At 47.1% G+C, this 23,959-nt stretch overlaps 1 protein-coding gene across 4 annotated transcripts in view; it reads left to right on the plus strand.

Moving 5' to 3' along the window:
- PHACTR1 (phosphatase and actin regulator 1) overlaps positions 1-23,959 on the plus strand; it is a 373,767-nt gene that overhangs the window by 344,605 nt on the left and 5,203 nt on the right. For all 4 annotated transcript variants that reach the window (XM_056854193.1, XM_056854194.1, XM_056854195.1 and 1 more), the window contains 2 exons: positions 5,708-5,848; positions 23,517-23,593. In XM_056854193.1, coding sequence (XP_056710171.1) covers positions 5,708-5,848; positions 23,517-23,593 — 218 coding nt within the window. The remainder of the gene's footprint in view (positions 1-5,707; positions 5,849-23,516; positions 23,594-23,959) is intronic.

Raw genomic sequence — 23,959 nt, forward strand, 5'->3', positions numbered from 1 at the left:
AAGTGTTAGAAATAATGGGATCTTAAGACAGGTGTGACTAGTCAGAGGATAAGAAATTAGATGAGACAATAGGAGCAGCTGCTTATTTGGATAAATTGCAATGCTCATCCAAGAAGGAAGGGGTGTGGAGGGGTACGAGATTCACCGTATTGTATCCTACCCCCTTTTAAGGCACACATGAGCTTCTTGCCCTTCCCCCACACCTAACACAAATAGGTAGGAGGTTTTTGTTATTTGACTCTGAATTCCCCTAGAAAACAGCCTTTGGTGTTTCAGGTTATTTGGTAGATCAATGGAATGATATTGCAGTGGGTCACATCACCCCCTTGCTAGCGGTCATATTCATAACTGAAATACCCGGAAACTTTACAGCCTTTCAGACCACGCCTCATTCTTCCTACAAGCAATTTGCCAGAATAATGTTTTATATTCCTGAGCTGCAGCTATGTAAGACCGTATTGTTCTGCCCTGTTTTGCAAATGTGGTGTTTTAGCATAGACATTGGCTTACTTTTAAAAATTGGAAATTTGCTCACTGAAATGGAATCAGCAGAGCTTTATCATAATCATAAGAGATTTCAGACGCAGCTCTAATAGCCCAGGCTGGCCTGATCTTGTCAGTGCTGGGAAGCTAACCAGGGTTCATACTTGGATGGGAGACTACCCATGAAGGCAAGGGTTGCTATGCAGAGGAAGGTAATAGTAAACCACCTCTGTTCATCTCTTGTCTTGAAAACGCCATGAGGTGGAATTCATGGGGTTGCTACAAATCCGTTGTGATTTGATGGCACATTTTGCTTAGTTTAAGAGACTTTGATCCTACAAATCTGTTTCTTATCCAGAAGAGCTGAGAAATATAGCAGTTGTTTGCTACAAAATAGCCAGCTGCATATTGGAAATTTCTAGCCTTAAAAAAATTACATTTTTAGATAAGCCACAATTATACAGGAAAAGAACGGGGCCTTTTATGCATGGCTGTTTCCCTCGCGGTTGTTGGGAGAATTTTTCAAGTTCTCTCCCTTGAGCTCTTTTATTTATTTGGTCTTCTCTGCCTGCTACTTAGAGTCTCTCCGCTTGCTACTTACCAGAGCAGGAGCTAGAGAGTTTGATAGGAAAAGATAGATCTTGCACACTAAACACTCTTAAAACAGTACACCAAACGTATAAAGTAAATCATGCAGCTTTATTATACTTTCAAGGAAATATAAAGCAAAGAGAGAAAGCAATACTTAACTGAATATATATATGACAGCACACACACTGACAGACAGACAGACAGAGATCTCTGAGGTCGTTCCAAGGAAGAGACAGAAATGGGTCTTTCTCTTAGAAGGACGACGGGCTGGGCTCTTTGAAAGCCTTTTATAGGTTGAACTGTGTGAGAGAGGTCTCAAATGGCCCCCTCCTGCCAAATTAGTCAGGAGATGAGTTTTCACAAATCATGGCTATAAGTTGTTTGGGAATATTTTGTTTCATAATAAGTTTGCCATGTCCAGGTCTCTGACAGCCATCTGCTCATCCGTTACCCTGTGTTCATAAACAATTTCCTCACTGCGTAAGCAGGCACTTTGCTGCCCATCTACGTGACCTTGTTACCCCTGAACATAATTTCTAGGCACCTTAATGTTCTTTGGTTGGTTAACTCTTAGTAATGCAATTTCCTATGGCCTCTAGGTCAGGGGCCTGGTTTTGGAGCTAAGGTCCTTTAGAGGCTTCCTGTGGCTGTTTAAACTACAGGTTATAGTATTAAGATATAGAAGGTACAGAGAGTTGTTCTTCTTAAGCCAAATTATAAATATTCCCGCCACAGTGGTCACCCTCCGACTACTTCAAGGCTTTGTTTTGATTATGCATGCCATTTCCGACCGTCAGAGGTTGCCTCGCTCTCCCCACATGTTTCCACACGTTTCGCCCATGTTTTCTGGATGCTGGTTAAAGGGGGGTGACTGCGAGGGAAATAGCCATGCATAACATTCCTGGATGTACCTGTAGCAGCAGCAAAGAAAGTACTTCTGCCTGTACCTTGTTCTATTAATATTTACAGACAGATAATGTACCAAGCACAGCTATGATGCATCAGTTCTTGCTTGTACGCCCCATCTCTGCTCTAGATAGGATGGCTCCAGGCAGAGCTCACTGCTACACCCTAATTCACAGAGGAATCAAAGGCTAAAATATGCAGAAGGCCAAAGGGCAGACAAATGCTCAGTGAGTGTATTAAGTTCTCAACTCACCCTACCTTTGCCTTCCCCTCCCAGCTCTCAGCCTTGCCCAGTTAGACCTGCGCTCTGCAAAGAACTTTAGCAGCCGCCCCTAGTTTACTTTATCTCCCAAGGCCCTTGTGCATATTAAAGGCTTTTAATGGCAGAACATGAGAGACGCTTTTCTGGAATGTTCATTCCATGCAGCCAAACATTGGGTGCCATGGCACAGAAAAGCTAGTTAATAATGTAGCCTTCGTAGATTAGCAACTTGATCAGAGAAACTCAGAGTTTCTTCCACTGGGGAGACATTTTTGTGGTTCCTCAAAAGGATGCGGCTTTGGCAGGCAGCTCCCTTCATTTGTTTCTGGATGATCCCTCACTTCGCAGTGTGGATAGTGGTCCGCGTTAAACATTATTACTTGGTTCCTATACCTTCTTTCAATTTATTGTGTAGTCACTTCTCCTGTGAAGATGGTCTTGCATAGCAAACCATGTTCCTCTTGCACTAGGAACATTTCACCTCCTTGAAAGTTATTGGTCTTGTGTGAGCAGGAGTATCTAGCCGCAGAGGAACATGTGCTCCACAACAGAGGACCACCTCAACAATGGGTGCAGGGAGCAAAAGTGGAAACAAGGTATAGCATCTGAGGCTATATTTGTCACCGTCTTCTTGGTGAACGTCCCTCCCTTCTGCTGTGATGGAGCCCTTCTCATAATACTTGATGACAATCATGGTCTCCTCTAGAGCAGAGTTGAAGCAACATAAGACCTCCCCCTGTCCTTACAATAGAGACTTAATGGGATGTTGTTTACCCAGTAGTATTATTTACCTCCATGCCATGAAAAGCTTCAACTGGCCGTCAAGTCACAGCTGACGTATGTTGACTCCGTAGAGTTTTCAAGTCAAGAGACATTCGGAGGTAGTTTGCCATTGCCTGCTCCACGTCCCGACCCTGGTATTCCTTGGAGGTGTCCCATCCAAATACTTGCCAGGGTTGAACCTGCTTAGCTTCCGAGAGCTGACATGATCAGGCTAGTCTGGGCTATCCAGGTCAGGGCTTCCACACGTTAACCCTCTATTAAAGGAGCAGGACATTTTTCTCCAGCCCTGTTGGCAATCCTAGTTAAAGTACTCCAGAGAATCAAAAGATTTGAGACCAGGTTTTATTCAACAAAAAGGCAGGATATAATTGTTCGGTCAGGGGGGGAAGCAAAGTGAAGTGGTTTTTTTTTTCTTTCCTGTAATGAAGCATATCCTTTTTCTTATTCCCTGAAACAAATAATATGTTGGTAGTAGTCATCACTGTGAAGTTTGCATCATGTTGAAAAGTCTATTTTTGGCTTACACGATTTCCTACTTTGATCGCTTGTCATAGTAAAAATATAAATAGAGCATTTTTAAAAGGATACATTTAAATAGTATCCAGAATATGTAACTGTCAAAAGCTTTGAATTTCATTGATAACACTGACACTTCATCCTTAATTTATGCTGGGTTTTGGGGGGAAGGCTGCATTATTATGAGTGAAGGACGGAAGGTCCACTTTCCCTGGCTTTTAATCCCACTTATATGTTTAATGCCAGGTTTCAAGAGGTATGTTGCTTATTTTGTTTAGGGCTGCATAAAATATAAATAGACATCTTAGACTGCTGTGGGAGCCGCAGCAGAGATGAAAATGTGCACTCCTTAGTTCAGCAATGTCTGGATTTCAAAGGTAACAGGCACTGTGTAAATGGTATCCCAATTTAATACATCCTCAGGCCACGACACAGGGCAAGTTTGCAAGCGGGCTCATAATAGTTGGAGTCCAAAGATTTTTGTAGGTTCAGTACTTCCCGGTATCCATACCAGAACACATCGAGCCAGGATCTAAACTTTTCAATCTGCCTGACCATGCAAGAGGTTCTACCATACTACACAAACCATAGAGAGAACTGTAAACTTTGTCATTCAGCCCAAGAGAGAAGCTGATGGTAGATGGCTGAATCTGTGGAAAGGAGAGGGAGGGCCTCATCAAACTTTACTGACTGAATGTTTGTGCAGTGCGCACTAATGTTTGATGTGGATAGCACCATGTGGACATATAGGGTTGCCAGCCTCCAGATGGTGGCTGGAGATCTCCCACTATTACAACCAATCTCCAGGCTACAGAGATCATTTTACTTGGAGAAAATGGCCACTTTGGAAGGTGGACTCTATGGCATTATACCCCATTGAAGGCCCTTCCCTCCCCAAACCCTGCCCTCCTCAAGTTCTACCTCCAAAATCTCCAGGCATTTCCCAACCCAGAGCTGGCAACCCTATGGACATACAATAATGTTTAGCTTTTCATACTTCATCCCTATGAAACAGGCAGTAGCCTGAGCAGCCCTTTCTCATCAAAGCTTGGAAGCTAAGCAGGGTCAACCACCGTTAGCACTTGGAAGGGAGACCACCAAGGAAGACTGGGTTGCTATGCAGAGGAAGGCAATAGCAACCCACCTCTGCAAATCTCTTGCCTTAAAAACCCCATGGCCCTGGGGCCACCATGAATCAGTTGCAACTTGACAACACACAATTATTTTTATTATGAAACAGACTCATTAAAATAATGGGCTGTACCACCTTTATACCACAAAAACCAGAAGGAACTGCTCCGTCTTTAATAGTTCATCTTTAACTCATTTGTTTTACACAGAGTTTTGGCCATGTTTTATACATTTCTTGCTCAGACTTATATTGGAGTATGTGCATTGTTTAACTTAAACCTGCACATGTTTCGGTATGTATAGTGGGAAGCACTGAACATCAAAAGGCCTCATTGCACTGGTCAGTCACTCCTTTGTGTGTTTCTCTATGACACTGAACAGTCTGCAGATGGGTCATCAAGTCAGGATACTGGAATGATGCCGTTTTATTAATTTTTAATATTGATGCATCATTTCTCTACCAGTAGTGGCAATGTTCAAAATGTACAAAAAAGCATACCATAAAAAAGCAACATGAACTCCAACAATGAAAGCAAATAAATGCCCAATTTTGTACAGAAACAGCAAAGAAAAGAAGCAGCCCCGAAAGCCTAGTAAAGGAGGTAAATTTCCCCATTTCTACAGTTGAGCAGAGATGGTACTTAGCAGGCATCTCTTACAAAGATGTGTGCACCTATATGGTATGCCAGTGTGAAGGTGCTACTATGGGCCCTTGCTTATATCTTTCACCCTTCAGTGTCTTTTGGATGATGCACTGGATGATGCTGTGAAATAAAAATAGCCCCTTCTGTAGTTCTCTGGTATATTCAATTAATGCCTTATAATAGTGGGCATCTCTCATAGGGTACACATCACACGATATCTCTTCCATCTAATAGTTAGATACAGTTGTTCTTTTTCTCATACTGGATACTTAAATGTAACTTGCAAATAAAGTTGTATTTCTTTTTAACATTTTTCTCAATGTAAGAAATTGGCACAGAGCTTTTGGGAAGCATGATGTTTTGGGTACACTGTTCTGCCTTGCTTCTACAGCTGAGTCAAAGGCCAACGGTGGAAGAGCTTCGTGAGAGGAAAATCCTCATCCGCTTCAGCGATTATGTGGAGGTGGCAGATGCTCAGGACTACGACAGACGGGCAGACAAACCTTGGACGCGGCTCACGGCTGCGGATAAAGTACGTTTGAAGGGTCTTGGAAGAAACCTTAGGGTCAAGGGTCAGTCTTATGCAGGGGTCCCCAACTCTTTCCACCCTGAGGGTACCTCTGGAATTCTGACACGTGGTGGTGGGCACAACCACAAAATGGCTGCCACAGGAGGCGGAGCCAACCAAAATGTCAGGGAAGGAGGTTATGCCTAACTCTTATAGTAGGTCGGTATTGCAGGCAGAAGCTCTGTTTAATGGGATACTTTTTAAAGTTAGCATTGTTTGAAATTATTTTCTTGTATACACACAAAATAAGTATACATATTGAGCTAGCTAAGAAACCACCATCTGGCTTTTTGCATATTCAGCTACTGTGTTAAAAATGTCATTACAGCATTTTTTCCCTTAAGACAATAGGTCAGACAAACTCTTTTTCATCCATTCTCTTTTTCATTCCAAGTGATCTCTTTGTTGCTTTATGTACCAAGTATCTTGGGATAACAAGGAAGGGCTGGTCTCCTTTACCACTGCCCCATGCTGTGCTTCCTTGAAAACCAAGGCTAGAGATAATTGATTTGCTTTCCCCTAGAGCAGGGGTCGGCAAACCGCAGCTCCCAAGCCGCATGCGGCTCTTTGGCCCGTTGAGTGCGGCTCTCCGAACTTGGTTTGGAGCCCCTGTTCTCGCGCCCACTCGCGCCGGCAGCCGGGCTGCGGAGCCAGTGCGCCTGAGAGAGAGAGAGTGCGAGAGAGCAGGCAAGCGGGCGCACTCTCTCCCCCCCCCCACCGTGTAGAATGGCCGGGTCCCCCTTTCCCTTGCCCTCAATGGTTGGGAGGCTAAAGCCTCCCCTCCCCTCTAGCCGCGCGATTGCTGGGCGGGCGGCTCAGCGGTTCCTGGCCCGCCCCCCCCCCGCCTATCAGCGACTGGGCGGGGCGGGCTTCCTTTGGTAGACCTGGCCTCCGGCTGAGTCCCATTGGGAGGCCATGTCTACCCACTGGCTTTCTTGTCGGTAGACCTGGACTCCGAGGAGGGGGAAAAGTACTCCTTCAGAGGCCAGGTCTACCAATTGGCTTCTATGGGCCTCTGGAGGCCAGGTCTACTGCCAAGAAAGCCAATGGGTAGACCTGGCTTCCCAATGGGACTCAGCCAAAGGCCAGGTCTACCAATAGGCTTTTATGGCGGTAGACCAGGCCTCCAGACGAGGACTCCGGACGGGGAGGGGGAAATGGCAAGGACTTACAATTTAATTTTTATCAATAAATAAGATCACTATTAAGTATGATATCAAGTTTTATTCAGTGTTCCTATAGTTTGATTAAGACTTAAAACTTTAATTAAAGTTTATTAAGTTAATAAACAGTGAACCTACCTATATAGTTTAAGTCTAAGAAATTTGGCTCTCAAAAGAAATCTCAATCGTTGTACTGTTGATATTTGGCTCTTTTGACTAATGAGTTTGCCGACCCCTGCTCTAGAGAACTGAAGGCTACTTGAGATAGAAGCCATTTCTTGTGATGTGTACAATCATCCCACTGTTGCATCTGGTAAACCTTTTTTGCAGGGTCTTCAAGACCTGTTTGATATGAGAGGAATTAGGAAAGTGGTGGTTCTCATACTACTTTCATCTCTCTTGCAAACTCTTCTCTGTCTTCAGCCTGAGTTGAACGCGGCACAATGTAGACTTCCAAGGCCCTTTGATTTCAATGGGAAAATACAGGACATGCTTAGAATCACAGAATCATAGAGTTGGAAGGGACCACCAGGGTCACCTAGTCCAACCCCCTGCACAATGCAGGAAATTCACAACTACCTCCCCCACACACCGCCAGTGACCCCTACTCCATGCCCAGAAGATGCCCAAGATGCCCTCCCTCTCATGAACTACCTAAGGTCATACAATCAGCATTGCTGACAGATGGCCATCTAGCCTCTGCTTAAAAACCTCCAGGGAAGGCGCACTTACCACCTCCCGAGGAAGTCTGTTCCAAACTCTTTAACTCCCATGAAACTCCCTTATACTAAGTCAGACCATTGGTCTATCAAGGGTAGTGGCTCTCCAGGGTCTCAAAGTAGAGGAGGTCTTCCATATCACCTTTTTAACTGGAGATGCCAGGGATCGAACTGGGGACCTTCTGCATGCAAAGCAGATGCTCTGTCATTGAGCCATGGCTCTCCTCCGTTGCAATCAGTTTGAAGTGCTTCACTGTGGCTGGATAAACCCCGTAGTGTTGTGACCGCTGTCACAAATAAGCAACAAAGGAGATAATGCCATGACACATTAGAGAGCTCATTCAAGAGAATGCTAGAAGGAGAGGTTGTGTGCACTCTTCTAGATGGTTCACCTTTGTCACTTAATTTCCCTACTGCAGTTAGTGGCGTGTCTGTTCCTATTTGTCCATGTAGTGTTATCACTTCCCATGGAAAAGTCAAACTGACAGCAGGCACAGAATGCAATTTTGTCTTTGCCTTTGTTCATGGCAGATAAGAGTGTTGGGTCCTGATAGATGTGATATCTATCTCAGAATTTCTTTTGCTCTAGTGGATTGGGGTAGAGTTCTTAGCACAAATTGAGAGATGGCCTGAAAGTGTCTGGAACAGCATTACTGGCTGTAGGTACGTTTCAGGGGATTTAAGTAATGAAGAGTTCCGAATACTTCTTTGTGGCATTGTCATCACTATTGTATCATCAGGTATTTCATGGAATGCCTGAGTCAAAGGGATCTTAGTAGGTCCCTGCACATTATATACAAGGCATATGTGACTAGTTTACAAGTGTACCATTCTATTTCCCTTTCCACTGGCATACCATACCCTCCACATTTGCATGCAACACGATACATCCACAATTCATAAATGTTGCTTGTGCCCAGAGGCATTTATTTATTTTGTTTGAAAATTTCTATCCCTTTCTACTGTGGAGTGAACAAAGACCATTTGTAAAGTTACTAAATTAAAAAAAACAACTAAAAATACAGGTGAGAAAATTTAGAAAGTACATCCCTATGCCTAGTTCCTACCACCAAATGCTTGTATACTTTAAAAAAACCCACTTTGAATCATATTTGGAAATTTCCCAAGCTTAGGAAATTCACAACTACCCTCCCTCTCACTCCCCCAATGACCCCCCACTCTATGCCCAGAGGAAGGCAAAAAACATCCATGTCAAATCAAATCAGACCTTTATTGGCATAAAAAATAAATACATACATACATACATATTGAGGTTAAAAGGAGGTTTTAAAATTTCGAACAAGTCTCTTCCTTAGATCATATACAAGGTTTACAATTTTTTAAAATAAGTCCCAAGAAGCTAGCAACCCCTGCAGTAACCTGAGGATAGCTGTCATTTAAAAGAAATCTAACTAGCTCCTTATCGATGCCACCAGGGCAATCTTTCAAAAGGGGTTCAATTATCTGTTCCCGTAAGGGTGAGCCATGCTCACAGTGTAGCAATACATGGGCCACGGTTTCGACTTGTCCAGAGGCACAGGAGCATAGCCTTTTCTTGTAGGGGACCGTAAAAACATCCATGTAAGAAAGGGCCGAAAGAGCCGCACACTGACTCATCCCTTCCTGCTTCCCTCTCAAGTACATAGGGAAGTACCTAAACCTTTCATCTAGAAAACAGTAGAGAACTGGAGGATACCTCAGTAGTAGGGTAATGTCAGTGCATGCTCTTGGATATGTTGTGCCTGTAAATCGGTATTCTCTCTCTGAGGGGGAGAGCATCTTGTAAAGACGGGTGATTCCTTCCGGTTCCTTGGGATAGGCAGGATGTAAATAAACAAACTTCCGGTTTCCGGTCTGGGATCGCCCCCATTTTCAGTTTTTCTTCCTGCCTCGCTGTGGGAAGGCAGCATCTCAGGTTGCTCCGCAACCCACCAACAGCGACCGACCGCCATTGCGGACACGTGGTCCGGGCGGATCGACCGACAGGCTTCGGGAACCGCTCCCGCAGCGATCAGCTGGCAAGTTAACCGGCGCATGGCGCAGCAAGCTGCAAACGCGCCCGACGAGTTTCTGGCGCGGGGGGAACTTATGGAGGGGCTGGTCCCCGCGGCCCCCCCCCCCGCCGCCAACTGAGCCCTCCGGCAGCCGCAAGGGTGGCAACGCGGAGCGGCAGGGGCGCCAGGCTTCTTCCTCCATTCCCGGCAAGAGGAAGCAGCCGGACGACGCACGCAAGAAGGACCGGGAGAAGAAGAAGAAGAAGCCTGACTCCTCCAGTCCTACCAGCTCTCGGGCGGGCGGTGGGAAGAGGAAACTCAGAGACGCCCCCCCCGCAGCTCCAGCCCAAGCAGTCGCTGGAAACATCGGGGACTCCCAGAAGGGGGCCGCCTGCGCACGGGACGCCAGCGGACCCACACACCAAATGGGTGAGCTACAAACCTCCCCCCACCAGCAACCCACCCCATACTCCGGAACACTGGGAGGGCATCTCACCGGGGGTCCCCAAAGCGATCTACTAGCCCTCATGAGGCAAGTACTCAGGGAAGAATTCCCCTTTCTGCAGCCAGCAACCCAAGGGGGCTTGCCATCTGCACAGACATACCCGGCCAAAGGGGGCTCATGGGACACTCAACCCTCCTATCCCCCGGGCAAAATGGGGGGAGAAGATGGCCCCAGCACCAGCACCTCGGCGGGAAACCTTAAGCCCCCTTCTGCCAGGGAGGGGCGACAACACACTACTGCATCCGGATCAATGCAGGGCGAAGAATCCCCCTCCCCTTCCCAATACGATTCGGATGAGGGAGAGAGAGAGGAAGGTGAATTCTCCTCCTCTGAGGGGGAGGGCGAACCCGTGGAGGAGCAGCAGACAAGGCTTTTTTGCAGAGAGGACTATCAATCTGTCCTCTGTAAAGCCATTGCAGCCCTGGACCTCAACGAGACTCCAGAGCCTGATGGGGGAGAGAAGGGGAAGGGCAGGCCAAGGGGACCCAAGGAATTCTTTCCCCGCACCCAACCCTCATCCAAAGTGGTGCCTTTTCCAGAATACTTTGAGCACCGTCTTAAAGTAGAATGGGAAAAGCCCATGGGTAACAGACCTCTTCCCCGTAATATCACCAAACTCTACACCTTGGCCCCACACGCCATGGAGCTCCTTCACACGCCAGTAGTGGAGGGTCCAGTGGCGGCGCTGCAGTCTCCAGGAATCATCTCAGGGGATGGTATGGGATCCCTTAGAGACCCCTTGGACAGGAAGGCAGACCAGGCCTCGCGCAGGACCCATGAGGCACTAGCCACGGCTGTCCAAGCCTCTGCGACCGCAACCCTCTTTGCAAGGGCAGCTATAGTGTGGGCAAGGAAACTGGCCACCCTCATCCCCACAGAGGAACGAAAGGCGAATGAAGGTCTCAATAGACTGATGAAGGCAGTCCATTTTTTGGCGGATGCCACTCTGGACTCTATGACGCTTTCAGCTAGAGCCATGGGGACCAACGCCGTGACCAGACGAGCCCTTTGGCTCCGAGCCTGGCAAGTGGAGCAAGGAGCCAAATCCATGCTGTTAGCCTACCCCTTCCAAGGCGGCAAGCTCTTCGGAGACAAATTAGAAGACATTTTAGTGGAGACCAAGGACAGGAAGAAGGCCATGCCGGGGAGCCTCAGGAAGGACTTCCGGCCCTCGCCTTCCTTTCGTTCCTACCACGCACTCGCGAGACCTAGAGCAGACTCCAGGCGCTCTACGTGGTCCGGCGCAAGAGGAACGAACAGAGGGGGCCAGCGCTACGGCAGACCGAACCAGTTCCACAACCAGAGACCGGGTAAGCCGAACCACAACTTCAAACCCAAGAAACAATGACGGCGACTCGGCACCGGTGGGAGGACGACTGAAACTCTTCATACGCCAATGGGAGCAGGCGCAACCAGATCGGTGGGTGCGCGAAGTCATTCAACACGGATATCGAATAGAGTTTCTCCACCTACCACCGGACCGCTTCATTCCGTCTCCCACTCCGCACGCACGCGACAAACGCACCAGGACGATGACGGCCATTCATCATCTTCTGCAAATACTGGCCATCGAACACGTGCCAACTTCAGAGAGATTCTCAGGGGTCTACTCTGTCTTTTTTACAGTTCCCAAGAAGAACGGGGACTGGAGGGCCATACTAGATTTACAGTTTGTAAACGAGTTTGTGCGAACCAAACACTTCCGCATGGAAACCCTGAGATCCATCGTGGAAGCGCTGCGACCCGGGATGTTCCTGTCGTCGATAGATCTGACAGAAGCATACCTGCATATTCCCATACACGTGGACCACCGCCGTTTCCTTCGCTTTGCCTTCGGGGACCTTCACTTCCAATTCAGGGCACTCCCCTTTGGACTCTCCCCAGCTCCTCGAGTGTTCTCCAAGGTCCTCGTCACACTGATAGCGCTCTTGAGGAGAGAAGGGATACACGTCCACCCGTATCTAGACGACATCCTGATCTGTGCGCCTACGGCGGACACAGCCAGTCGTCACACCGCCAGAGTTCTCCAGGTACTGAGCGACCACGGATTCCTCATCAACAGAGCCAAAAGCAACATTTCCCCATCACAGAGAATTCAACACCTTGGCGTGTGGATCAACACCAAAACCAATACCTTAACCCTACCAAGGGACAAGGCAACCAAGCTATCTCATCTAGCCAAACACTTGCGGGGATCAAGGTCTGTGGGGCTGTCAGCTCTGGTTCGGCTTCAGGGGCTGATGGTCTCCTGCATCGGCACGATCACGTGGGCCAGATTCCACGCACGACCACTACAATGGTTTCTCAAACCTTACCAACATCAAATTCTCCAAAAGAAGAACATTCGTCTAACCCTCCCGGCGGCCACCAAGCTGAGCCTTCTCTGGTGGTCCCAGACCTCGACCTTACAACAGGGGCAACCATACATCATCGACTCCCTGATGCAGATCTTCACGGACGCCAGCCTGGAAGGATGGGGGGCTACCCTGAACCATCAGGTGGCCCAGGGCACATGGTCGCCTCGGGAAAAGACCATGCACATCAACCGCCTGGAAATACGAGCAATCCACAGGGCACTCCTACGATTCCAGCCAAGTATTGCAGGTCACCATGTTCTGGTGCGGACGGACAACATCTCCGCCAAGGCCCACCTGAACAAGCAGGGAGGATCCAGGTCCTCCTCACTACAAGGAGAGGCGACCCGAATTCTCTCTTGGGCAGAGAAGCACCTTCTGTCAATCAGAGCGGAGCATATACAAGGCAAGCTCAACCTTCAGGCCGATTGGCTCAGCCGCCAGACGCTGGACGAGGGCGAGTGGTCATTGGACGACCGGGTGTTTCACCTCTTAGTGCAACGTTACGGTGTGCCAGCAGTGGATCTTTTTGCCTCACCGACGAACCACAAAACCTCCCGCTTTTACACCAGGTATGCCCACAGGGAAGCAGAGCAGGTAGATGCACTGCTCTCGCCCTGGCCTCAGGACTTCCTGTACGCCTTCCCGCCTCTTCCCATCATACCCAAGGCACTGAGGAAGATTCAGCAGGAACGAGCGACGGTCCTGTTTATAGCACCAGATTGGCCGCGCAGACCATGGTACTCCACGCTGAGGGAACTATCCCTACAGGAGCCCTGGCGAATACCCACATCTCGGGACATGCTGCAACAGGGACCGGTACGGCACCCGGAACCAGAATGGTTGAAACTGACCGCTTGGCTATTGAAAGGCAGCGGCTTTTGAGCCACGGATACCAGCTCAATATCGTCAATACCATACTGGAAGCCAGGCGACCCTCCACCCGGAGAATTTACAACGCCTCCTGGAAGGCCTTTGTCAGATGGTGCCGCCGCAAAAAGGAAGATCCCATGAAGCCGTCCACGGCACAACTATTGCGCTTCCTGCAGGACGGAGTACAACAAGGTCTCAAGACGTCCACCCTGCGTAGACAACTAGCCGCTATCGCCACGGTCCATCCCTGCCTGGAGGGATACACCACCACGAAGCATCCCCATGTCAAATCCTTCCTCAAGGGGATCTCTCAGACGTCTCCTCCAGTCTTGCACCGCTTTCCATCATGGCGGCTCCATGTCGTCTTGTCAGCCTTGACGGGCCCTCCATTCGAACCGTTGGCGACGGTCACTCTAAAGTACCTTCGACTCAAGACTTTATTCCTCACAGCAGTCACATCGGCGCGTAGGGTCTCCGAGCTGGGGGCCCTCTCGATGAGGGAGGGACTGTGCATTTTCCACCACGACAAGGTGGTCCTCAGAACTGACCCCACCTTTATTCCTAAGGTGGACTCTACCTTCCACAGACAGCAGGAGATCCACCTGCCATCCTTCTGCCCACAACCAGGTCACGACAGGGAGAAAGAATGGCACACCTTAGACATGGTCCGCGCTCTACGCATATACCTGGAGCGCACGGCTCCGATCAGGAAAACAGACTTCCTATTCATTTCAATGTCAGGAGCCAGCAAAGGCAAGCGGCTCTCCCGACCATCCATCAGTCGCACACTACGTTCCTGCATCATAGAGGCCTACAGAGCCGCCGGCGTACCTATCCCACAGGGCATCACGGCGCATTCCATTCGAAGCGCGGCCACCTCGGCAGCCTTCGACAAGCAGGCCACGGTCGAAGAAATATGTAAGGCAGCCACGTGGTCCTCCATATCGACCTTCGTGAGACACTATCGCCTCAATGCCTATGCTTCGGCGGACGCAGCTTTTGGACGCAGAGTGCTCCAGCACGTAGTGGACGAACGCTAACCCACCCTGGAGACGCCAAGCTCTTGGACATCCCGTCTTTACAAGATGCTCTCCCCCTCAGAGAGAGAAGGGAACCTTGGGTACTTACCGTGAAGGTCCTTTCTTCTCTGAGGTAAGGAGAGCATCTTGGCCCACCCGGGCGAAGATGGAGCACTCTCATACTGGCCCAAGCACATGGTCAGGAAGTGACCAGGTCACCAACGTGGGTGTCACTTGCAGCTTCAGTTGAGTTAAGTTATGTTAGCCTCGAAGGGGCCCCCAGATGGCCCCATCCTGTTACTAAATGGTTAAATGATAAATAAAGTGTTAAAGTCATTGGCTCCAGTATACTTCCATTCCGTAATGACCGCCGTCATAACACGGCAAGCCTCCTTAATTCTTACTAATCCACTAGCTCGGAAAGTATTGAAACTGAAAATGGGGGCGATCCCAGACCGGAAACCGGAAGTTTGTTTATTTACATCCTGCCTATCCCAAGGAACCGGAAGGAATCACCCGTCTTTACAAGATGCTCTCCTTACCTCAGAGAAGAAAGGACCTTCACGGTAAGTACCCAAGGTTCCCTTCTGTTAACACTAGAAGTGAATTTGGAAATATTTCACAATTAAATTTGGAGGCAGTTAAAAGAGTTCTGCCAGAAAAAAGTAGCAATCCCCCTATCTTTCTACTGAGACAGGAAGCTCAAGGAAATTCCATGTTAAAGTACTCTAAGTATATTGGAAAAATGCCATAAATGAAGCATGGAAAGGATCTTGAGATCACGTATTGCAGCAAGTATTTCGATTATGCCTGTTTCTCCATAGAAGAGTGTTTTGCAGCTTAATCGTGACTTTTCACACTTAATATAATGTTATACTCTCTTTAAAATCTAGAAATACCTGTCTCTCGGGTGGGGGGGACCCCTATTATATGTTTACTCACAAGTCAAAGCTAAATTAGAAGTTACCTTTTTTCACTTGTGCCCATGTTCCACGCAGCCACACAGCAGCTGTGAAGAATTGCTTCTTTCAAAAAAAAAAAAAAAAAGGAGAGCCCAAACGGCTAGGCATGGCACCATGGTGGGGAAAGGGCTCCTGCCTCCCTCCCGCCCCCCAAGCAGTTTTCTTGCATGAAAACCATGTGGGGGGAGGAATTGTTTTGCCAATTTTACTGCTCCATGTACACAGAGGCTCCATGTGGAGCAGAAAAGTTGGTAAAATACATTTTCCCCCCCCCCGTGTGATTTTAGGGTGAGAAAACTGGGGGGGGGGCAGTAGTCTTCATTCCATTCAGCAAAGTTTCTGTTTCTCCCCGCCATTTCCTTTTGTTTCTTTGTTTTACAAATGTTCTCTTGTGGCTGCAGCATCAATGAATCCATTGTTAATTATCAGTTCTTGAGGGGAAGAGAAATAAGAAGTACTTTCCATTTTGTAGCTGAAATCACAGCTTAGTGTTGTTTTAATCATAATAGCACAATTAGAAAACTGCAATAGTGTTTCAACTGTCTACACTGGACAACTGGAGCCACAAAAGTGTTTTAAATTTAAAATTACCACAAATTAGGTCTGGAAAAAATGAGAGAGCAATAGGAAAGACTTGCAGACCCGGCACTGAAGGGCAGGGAGGTGGTAAGGCAAAACCACAATACATGGAAGAAACAACAGACACTTTGCTGGAGTAAAAAATGGCCACAACTTCTATTGGTAGGGTTGTCAACCTCCACGTGGTCACCTCAAAAAGATCCTAGGTTGTTAGAATGATAGTGTTCTAGCAAAAACAACCTGATACAGTGCAAATCAAGTTGCAAAATCTAAGTTGCAAGTTTTGTTGTTACTACCCTCCTGGACGAACCTAAGGAGGAAAAAAACCTCAGTTCCCAACCTCCAGGACTGGCCTGGAGAAAAAATTCTCTGTTGCCACCCTCCAGGAATGGCCTGGAGGAAAGAGTGTTAGCCAATCTCAAGGGCTTCTCTAGACTGAAATTCTGTGGTTGCCAACCTCCAGGGCTTGTATTATAAAAAAAAAACAATCTATTATAATCTTTACCAGGTTTTCATATCGAGGTTGCACATTTAATGATGATATTCCTTCGCTATGTGCTCTTACTACAGCTATAATGCTAAACATGAGCCAACTCAATGTTATACACACAAAATCTCCCACATATATGCAGTACAAATACCACATAATAGATCAGTCATCATACAAAATCTTGAGGTCAGAGGGTACAGTCTCCATATGTAACAAGTCCATGAACCATATCACTATTACTTCTCAAGGTCAGTGTTCATATCTACTGTTGTTTTTTCCAGACATGTCCATGTGTAAAGTTATTTTCTTTTCTTTACACATGGACATGTCTGGAAAAAACAACAGTAGGGACCTGGAAACCCTATCTGTTGGTTAGAGCTGACAGCCATGGTGCAGCATAGGGGCAACGGATCCCAGAACCAGCCAACTTGCCTGTTGGCCGATGAAGAAACCACACCCAGCCTGCCTTCTGGGAGATATCATGGAATGGCAGGATGTAGGATTCCACATGAGTACAGGACACTGTATGGTTTCCCCTGCCATTTGCAAGTGAGTGTGCCCGGACAGCCTCTGAACTGGGCATATCCTATGCAAGCCCTTGAGGGGTTCCCCAAACATGGGGGACACAGGCACGCAGACCGTGCTTCTCCCAAAAAAAGGATCTGGCTCCATGCTGATACTGCCTCAAGAGGTGGGCAAGAAACTTCTCTGGCTCCCACCAAAACTGCTGCAGCTGCAACCAAACCCACATTTCATGCCAGACCCATGCAGCTAGATGTCCTGTACCTATTCCAAGAGATGGAGACCATCTAGCCATCCAAAATTTGCTCCCTCACCTTGCGGGCAAGGTGGATTCCTGGGGGGTCCTCAACAGCCTGAAAAGAAGAGGTGAGAGGGGCTTCATCGGAGACCCAGACAGCCCTAGGGCCTGTGCTTGCCTAATGCCAGGACACCCTGTGTCTAAGCATCCAAGACTGCAAGCCTGGCATGTGGGCAGCTGTTCAGCAGTAGTCCCCAGAAGTGCCCCCAGAATCTTCATCCATAAAAGACTCCCTTGCTGAGGCTCCCTTGCTGTCTGAATCCTCCTTGTTGCAAGACACTCTCTTGGCCTTCTTCTACCTCCTACAACTTTTCTTTCTAGTGGGCTCAAGTATCTTAGGAGAACCTTCCTCCCAGCAGCTGGAGCTGCTGGACCCGGTAGAAGGTAACTTAGCTCACCTTAACCTTTGGGCTGGTTCCCCAGTCCTGGCTCTGCCGCTACTGAGCCAAGACCCATTGAAGGTAGCCACAGGGCTACCTTGGCCCAGAGCCTGCTGAAGGTAGCCCCGCTCCACAAGGCATTCCAGGACCCGGAAGAAACCTTACAAGGTGGCATTTGCCTCGGAGCTAGAGTGGCTGAGCCCAATGCCTGCTCCAGTGCCCTCCATTTCCCTGGCATTAGCGAGGCCCAATATTCCTGGCTCACCCATTCTGACCTCTAGTACAAGGGGATGAGGCCACCTGTACCCAGGCCTTGTGGGATCTTTTCTTGGGGGGCATCCTGCACACTAGATACGTCAATGAAGATGAGACAGATTACTGTATATGCCACGCCAAGTGCTTAGCAGCGATGGACAACAAATCATAAGGGAAAAAAGTAGGCAGATCAAATGCCTGTGATCACTCCCTCAAAGATCTGTTGCATTTATTTATCCACCATCTCTTTTCCTTTATTTTTTTTGGGGTGGGTGGGTGGTATTTTTCCTGTAAATTGGGGTGCCAGGGATTGTGCTTGGAACCCTCTGCCTCTAAGGAGAAGCTAGGGTTGCCAACCCCCAGGTACTAGCTGGAGATCTCCTGCTATTACAACTGACCTCCAGCCAATAGAGATCAGTTCACCTGGAGAAAATGGCCGTTTTGGCTACTGGACTCTATGGCATTGAAATCTCTCCCCTCCCCAAACCCCGCCCTCCTCAGGCTCTGCCCCACAAATCTCCCGCCAGTGTGGAAGAGGGACCTGGCAACCCTACCGTACCCATGGGCCCACAAATGGGGCCCCAGGTGATTCTGAGGACCCGTGCTTTGAACTACAACAGTCTGCCAACACCACCTTGATTACCCTTTAAATTTGAGTGAACATATAACTAGGAATTCCAGAAGAAATGGTTAGAATGGAAATAGGTTTACTATATGCCCGGTTATGGAGGGCAATTGCCTGCCAATTAGCTGGGCTGCCCGCCACCCCTCAGCTGGTGGAACACCCCACCCCAGCAAAGCTCCCACCAGTGGCATGGGGGGACCTGGCAGTTAGGGTTGCCAGGTCCCTCTTTGCCACCAGCAGGAGGATTTTTGGGGTGGAGCCTGAAGAGGGCAGGATTTGGGGAGGGGAGGGACTTAAGTGCCAGAGTCCAATTGGCAAAGCAGCCATTTTCTCCAGGTGAACTGATCTCTATTGGCTGGAGAACAGTTCTAATAGCAGGAGATCTCCAGCTAGTACCTGGAGGTTGGCAACCCTACTGGCAACCCATAATGGAAGTAACCTCTCTCCCTTGTCCTATCACTTCCAGTAAAAACACAAAGGATGCAAGCAGGCCTGAACTCCAGTAGAAATAATCTTCAGCCAACCAACATTTTCTGACTTTATCAGCCTTCATAAGGAAGATTTGCACCAAAAATATTTTTCCAGGGTTTAGTTTGGCTTGAATTAATTGCTTGTGTGTGTTGAAAAAAATGTGCTTTCTCTTTTTGCTGCTTGATGCTGTGTGTTAAATCTCAGCTATGGGACACACAAAGTAATAACTTTTGAGGCCTTACTGGAGTCGACAGTGTGTGCGGCCTCTTTCATAGTCTCTGAAGCAGCAAATCAGCTGGCTGGAAACTGGGTGACGATAAAACATTTCACTAGTTTCAAGGCTGGCAAATCCAAAGTAAATACAACAGAACTTGAGCTGAAGGGCAATACAAGGAAGGGATTAATAGATTCACCCTGTGTAATCCAGTTTGAGTCTCAGTGATAAAGGCAGACCGTGAATTAAGTAAATGTGTAAAGAGGGAGCTCAGGCCTGCCTAGAAACTATACCCTCAGATCCCAAAGGGTACAGCTGCCTAAACTCAGGTGTAGGGGCACTCAGCCTGCCTCAAGGGCACTCAACCTGCACCTGCTTAAAAGCACTCCTTCATTTACTCAGTTCAAGTCTTATGTTGGGTTGCCAGCTCTGGGTTGGGAAATACCTGGAGATTTTGGGGGTGGAGCCTGAGGAGGGTGGTGTTTGGGGAGGAGTGGCTTCAATGCCATAAAACAGAGGTTTCCAAACTGTGCTCCGTGGAGCACTTGGTGCTCGGTGCAACATCTCCAAGTGCTCCGTGAAGAGACTGGAAAGAAAAATACTACTGTCATTCGGTTTAGTATATAGGTGCTAGGTGAAAAATTAGTGCTCATGGATGAATTTCTCTCCTGAAAAGTGCTCCATGATTGGAAAAGCTTGGCGACCTCTGCCATAGAGTCCAATTGCCGAAGTGGCCATTTTCTCCAAGGGAACTGATCTCTGTTACCTGGGATCAATTGTAATAGCAGATCTCTACCTGTTACCTGGAGGCTGGCGACCTTATGTGGCACCTTAAAAACTAACAAGATTTGTTAACTTTCTGGGATGAGAGGCCTCTTCATCACCTAACAAATGGGCTTTATTAAAAATTTATGCCAGGATAAACTCTTGCTGGCCTTGTGTTAATTGTTGCTACAGCCCAGCTACCCCTCTGGAACCTTTCATTTATTCTTACTACACGTGGAGGGTATTGCCTTTTCTCCCTGACAGACAAAAAGTCAAGCTTCCCCAATCTCTCTTGATGGCAAAATATTATCATACATCTGCTGAAGGCACAGAGCCTCTGCCCATAGAGGGGGCCTTCTCCTGTTAGAGGTTCTGTGTTTTTAAACGGGGTACAAGTGGCAGAAATTCAGCAGCTTCCGCTTTTCCAATAGCTGTAAAAGGTAGAGAAGCCAACTTGGGGAGGAGAGTCCTATTCAAAAGATCTTAAATAACAGAAAATAAGTTCCAGGCCTGAGCCCTAGGGGCTTCTCACTCAAAAGATCTCATATTTATAATGCACTGATGTGGAGCTACGTGAGTTTGGTTGCCAGGTCTGGGTTGGGAAATACCTGGAGATTTTGGGAGTGGAGTCTGAGAAGAGCAGTGTTTGGGGTGGGGAGGGACTTCAATGCCATAGAGTCCAATTGCCAAAGTGGCCATTTTCTCCAGGGGAACTGATTTCTATCGCCTGGAGATCAGTTGTAATAGTGGGAGATCTCCAGCCACCACCTGGAGGTAGGCAACACTATATGTGAGGTACCTCAGCCCATGACTATCCTGATTGCTTCTGTGGGCAGATAAAAGGAAGTGTTCTTAGGTCTGCAAAGGAAGTCTTCTGGTGCCACAGGGAGCAACATATGTCAACTATGACTGTGCAAACACGATATTATTAACAAGACTTACCATGTCATGAATTCATTGCTTTCAACTCCCAAAAGAAAAGCAACTTAAATAATAGAAAATGTAAAATGAATTGTCAGGTTAAAGCACTGACATAGAAACAGCATCAAACTAAACAACAACAATACCCCACATTAAAGTGTTCCAACATCCAAGCCTTTACAGATATTATCTCACTAATCCTTACAGAAATCCTATTGGGTCAGTTAGGATTATTATCTCATATTGCAGTTCAGGCTAAAAACTAATAGCTTGCAAAAACTGCTCGTCGCCAATGCAAGATTTGAACTTTGGATTTTCCGACTCATGGATCTGCAGCAGAGTGAGGTGGCAGAATATTGAGGCCATTGAATGGTCTGTACCTCTTCAGACTGTGTGTGTGGGGGGGATAGTAGCGGGTCACGTTTTTTTATCCTTCCCTGGGTTTCATTCCCCTGCCTACTACAGCCCCCATCCCGCACAGCTTGTTTCCACGTAGGTGACATGTTCCCTATCACAGCCTTTTTTGAGTAGTCGAACTCTCTCCTTTTTTATGACCCCTTACTCTCTACAAATAGAAAATCAGCACAGGGGTTAAAGTTGGGGGAAATCAAGAAAGCAGGTTAAAGCTTTTCTGCTGTCACGCTGCTTTTCAATTTTTATTTAATTGTAAATGGGACGGAATATTCAAAACTGGATTCCATCACCTGCAGTCCAAAGTGATGCATTCCATTCTACCACCTCATTCTCCGGTATGTGTAAACCAGGCCTTAGTAATATTGCTTGGCAGGGCTTGTACCATTTTTATTTGACCATCTGCTTCCAAAACTGCTTCCCAAAATACAATTTGGCTCCATGTTGTTTATTCAACAGAGGACTATCCCATGCCAAGATGGCTGCCCCCTAGTTTCATTACAGATGCTTCCTTGCTCTGTCACTGAAGCGGGGGATTTTGCAGAAATATCACACAAAACTTAATTTCTTTTCAAAAATTTTTTCCAAGCATCATTCAAAGTTTCACAAAAACTCAAAGAGACGTTTGTACAGATAAAATGTCTAATAACACAACATCAATGACAAAGTCAAGGAGCCTGGAGGAAAAGTGGCATTTAGTTGTTGATTATCTGAAGGAGAATGGATGAAAGACAAAAGGTGGCTTTGATGACCATGCTTGGGTTTAACTGAGATCTGTGTGGAATCCCAGATTTTAGGAACATCTGGAGATGTAGATAATAAACTGTTCTGCTGGGCTCTATGATTTTCCTTCCTTATAAGGCTTGTCAAATTAATTAACAAAGGCGATAGGGCATTTGTAATAAAATGCTTCAAGCACTCTCCCCTGTGGTCTTCTAGAGCTGAACTCTGGCGTTTTTTCAAGCGCAGTTGAAAAGTCAGCTCTTCCATCTGTTTATTTTCATTTTGTTAACATGCCTTTGGGCTTAATTTGAGTCATTTACACAGAAACCCATAACAAACTGTATTTTCCCTCTGTATACAAAGCAGCCATCTTCCAAGGGACAGGGCTCAACACAACATATGCCTTCTGTCCACTACTTATTTAAGATGTAAGTATTTGAATGGAAAGGCAGCAATCCTTTGCATGCACATTTGGAGGGGAAAGCCCCAGTGGACTACAAGTGGACTTGCTTCTATGTAAGCATACATAGGATTAAGGCGCACTAGTCCATCTCATTCTGGCAAACCCCTTGTGTGGTCAGCAGTAGGGGGAAATGCTGTAATGAGACCATTTTTCTCCCAGTGATATGCCTGTATTATTATTTAGTAGCCAATGATAATAACACAGCAGGAGGTTGAAAGACTAAACGATCTGTTTATTGTGGCCAAAATAAAGCAGCCGGGTGCAATTGCCCCAAAGCACGGGACCATCCACCCCGAGAACAAAGGATTGCAACAACGTTTATAACTTTTGGTCAGGGGGGTTACAAATACGTGATATAGTGGGTAGATACACAAAAATCCAATAATGGATACATTTGGATTAGCATATCCTATTAGAGAACCGTAGGCGTTACATCTAGATAACAACTTGAGCCTCAGGCAGAATCGAAACTGCATTCTTGAGTGGCGCCCCGGTAGCCTCAATCACTAGTGGGTCCCTTTATGGGGGCTATCTGTACCAGGCAAGACTAGAATCTTCTCTTCTGGCAGCTCATAATGGCGTCTGCCAGACTCATGCTAACTAAGTGATTACACATTAGGGCATCTGTTCCAAGGATTAATACTTCACCCCTTATACCTGGGGCTGCATGTCGATTACATATATGTGCTCTCACATAACCCTTATACCCTGGGCTTAGCATCCTATTAAGTGCGAGTATGCGGACTGAGCATAAAAGCATACATTTCCAATAATAATGAAGATTATAGGCATTACACCAGTGTCTCCATTACCGGCACCACTTGCGCCCTTTCACAGATTGTTTATGAAAGATATTATTTTGAACTTGTAAAAAGTTAATGCATGTTTACACACTGCAGGTTTACACTTTTCTTTGCCATTTACAGGCTGCAATTCGCAAAGAGCTCAATGAATTTAAAAGCACTGAAATGGAAGTTCATGAATTAAGTCGGCATCTAACAAGGTAAGAATAGACAATGTAAGCCTCACATGTAGCCCTGATTATTTTCAGATGGGGTTGCCAGCTCTGGGTTGGCAAATACCTGGAAATGTTGGGAGTGGTGCCTGGGGAGGGTGGGGTTTGGGGAGGGATCTCAGCAGGACATAATGCTATAGAGTCCACCTCCAAACCAGCCATTTTCTCCAGGGGAGCTAATATCTGTTGGCTGGAGATCAGGTGTAATTCCAGGAGATGTCCATTTACCACCTGGAGGTTGGCAACCCTCAGACTATAATGTTAACTCATATTTGGTAATACTTCAAAAATTTAAAAACAGCATAATTATTACCTGCATGATTATTACAGGAATCAAATTAGAAGGCAGAGGAA

This window comes from Euleptes europaea, chromosome 8, assembly GCF_029931775.1.
Source record: "Euleptes europaea isolate rEulEur1 chromosome 8, rEulEur1.hap1, whole genome shotgun sequence".
Lineage (NCBI taxonomy): Eukaryota > Metazoa > Chordata > Lepidosauria > Squamata > Sphaerodactylidae > Euleptes > Euleptes europaea.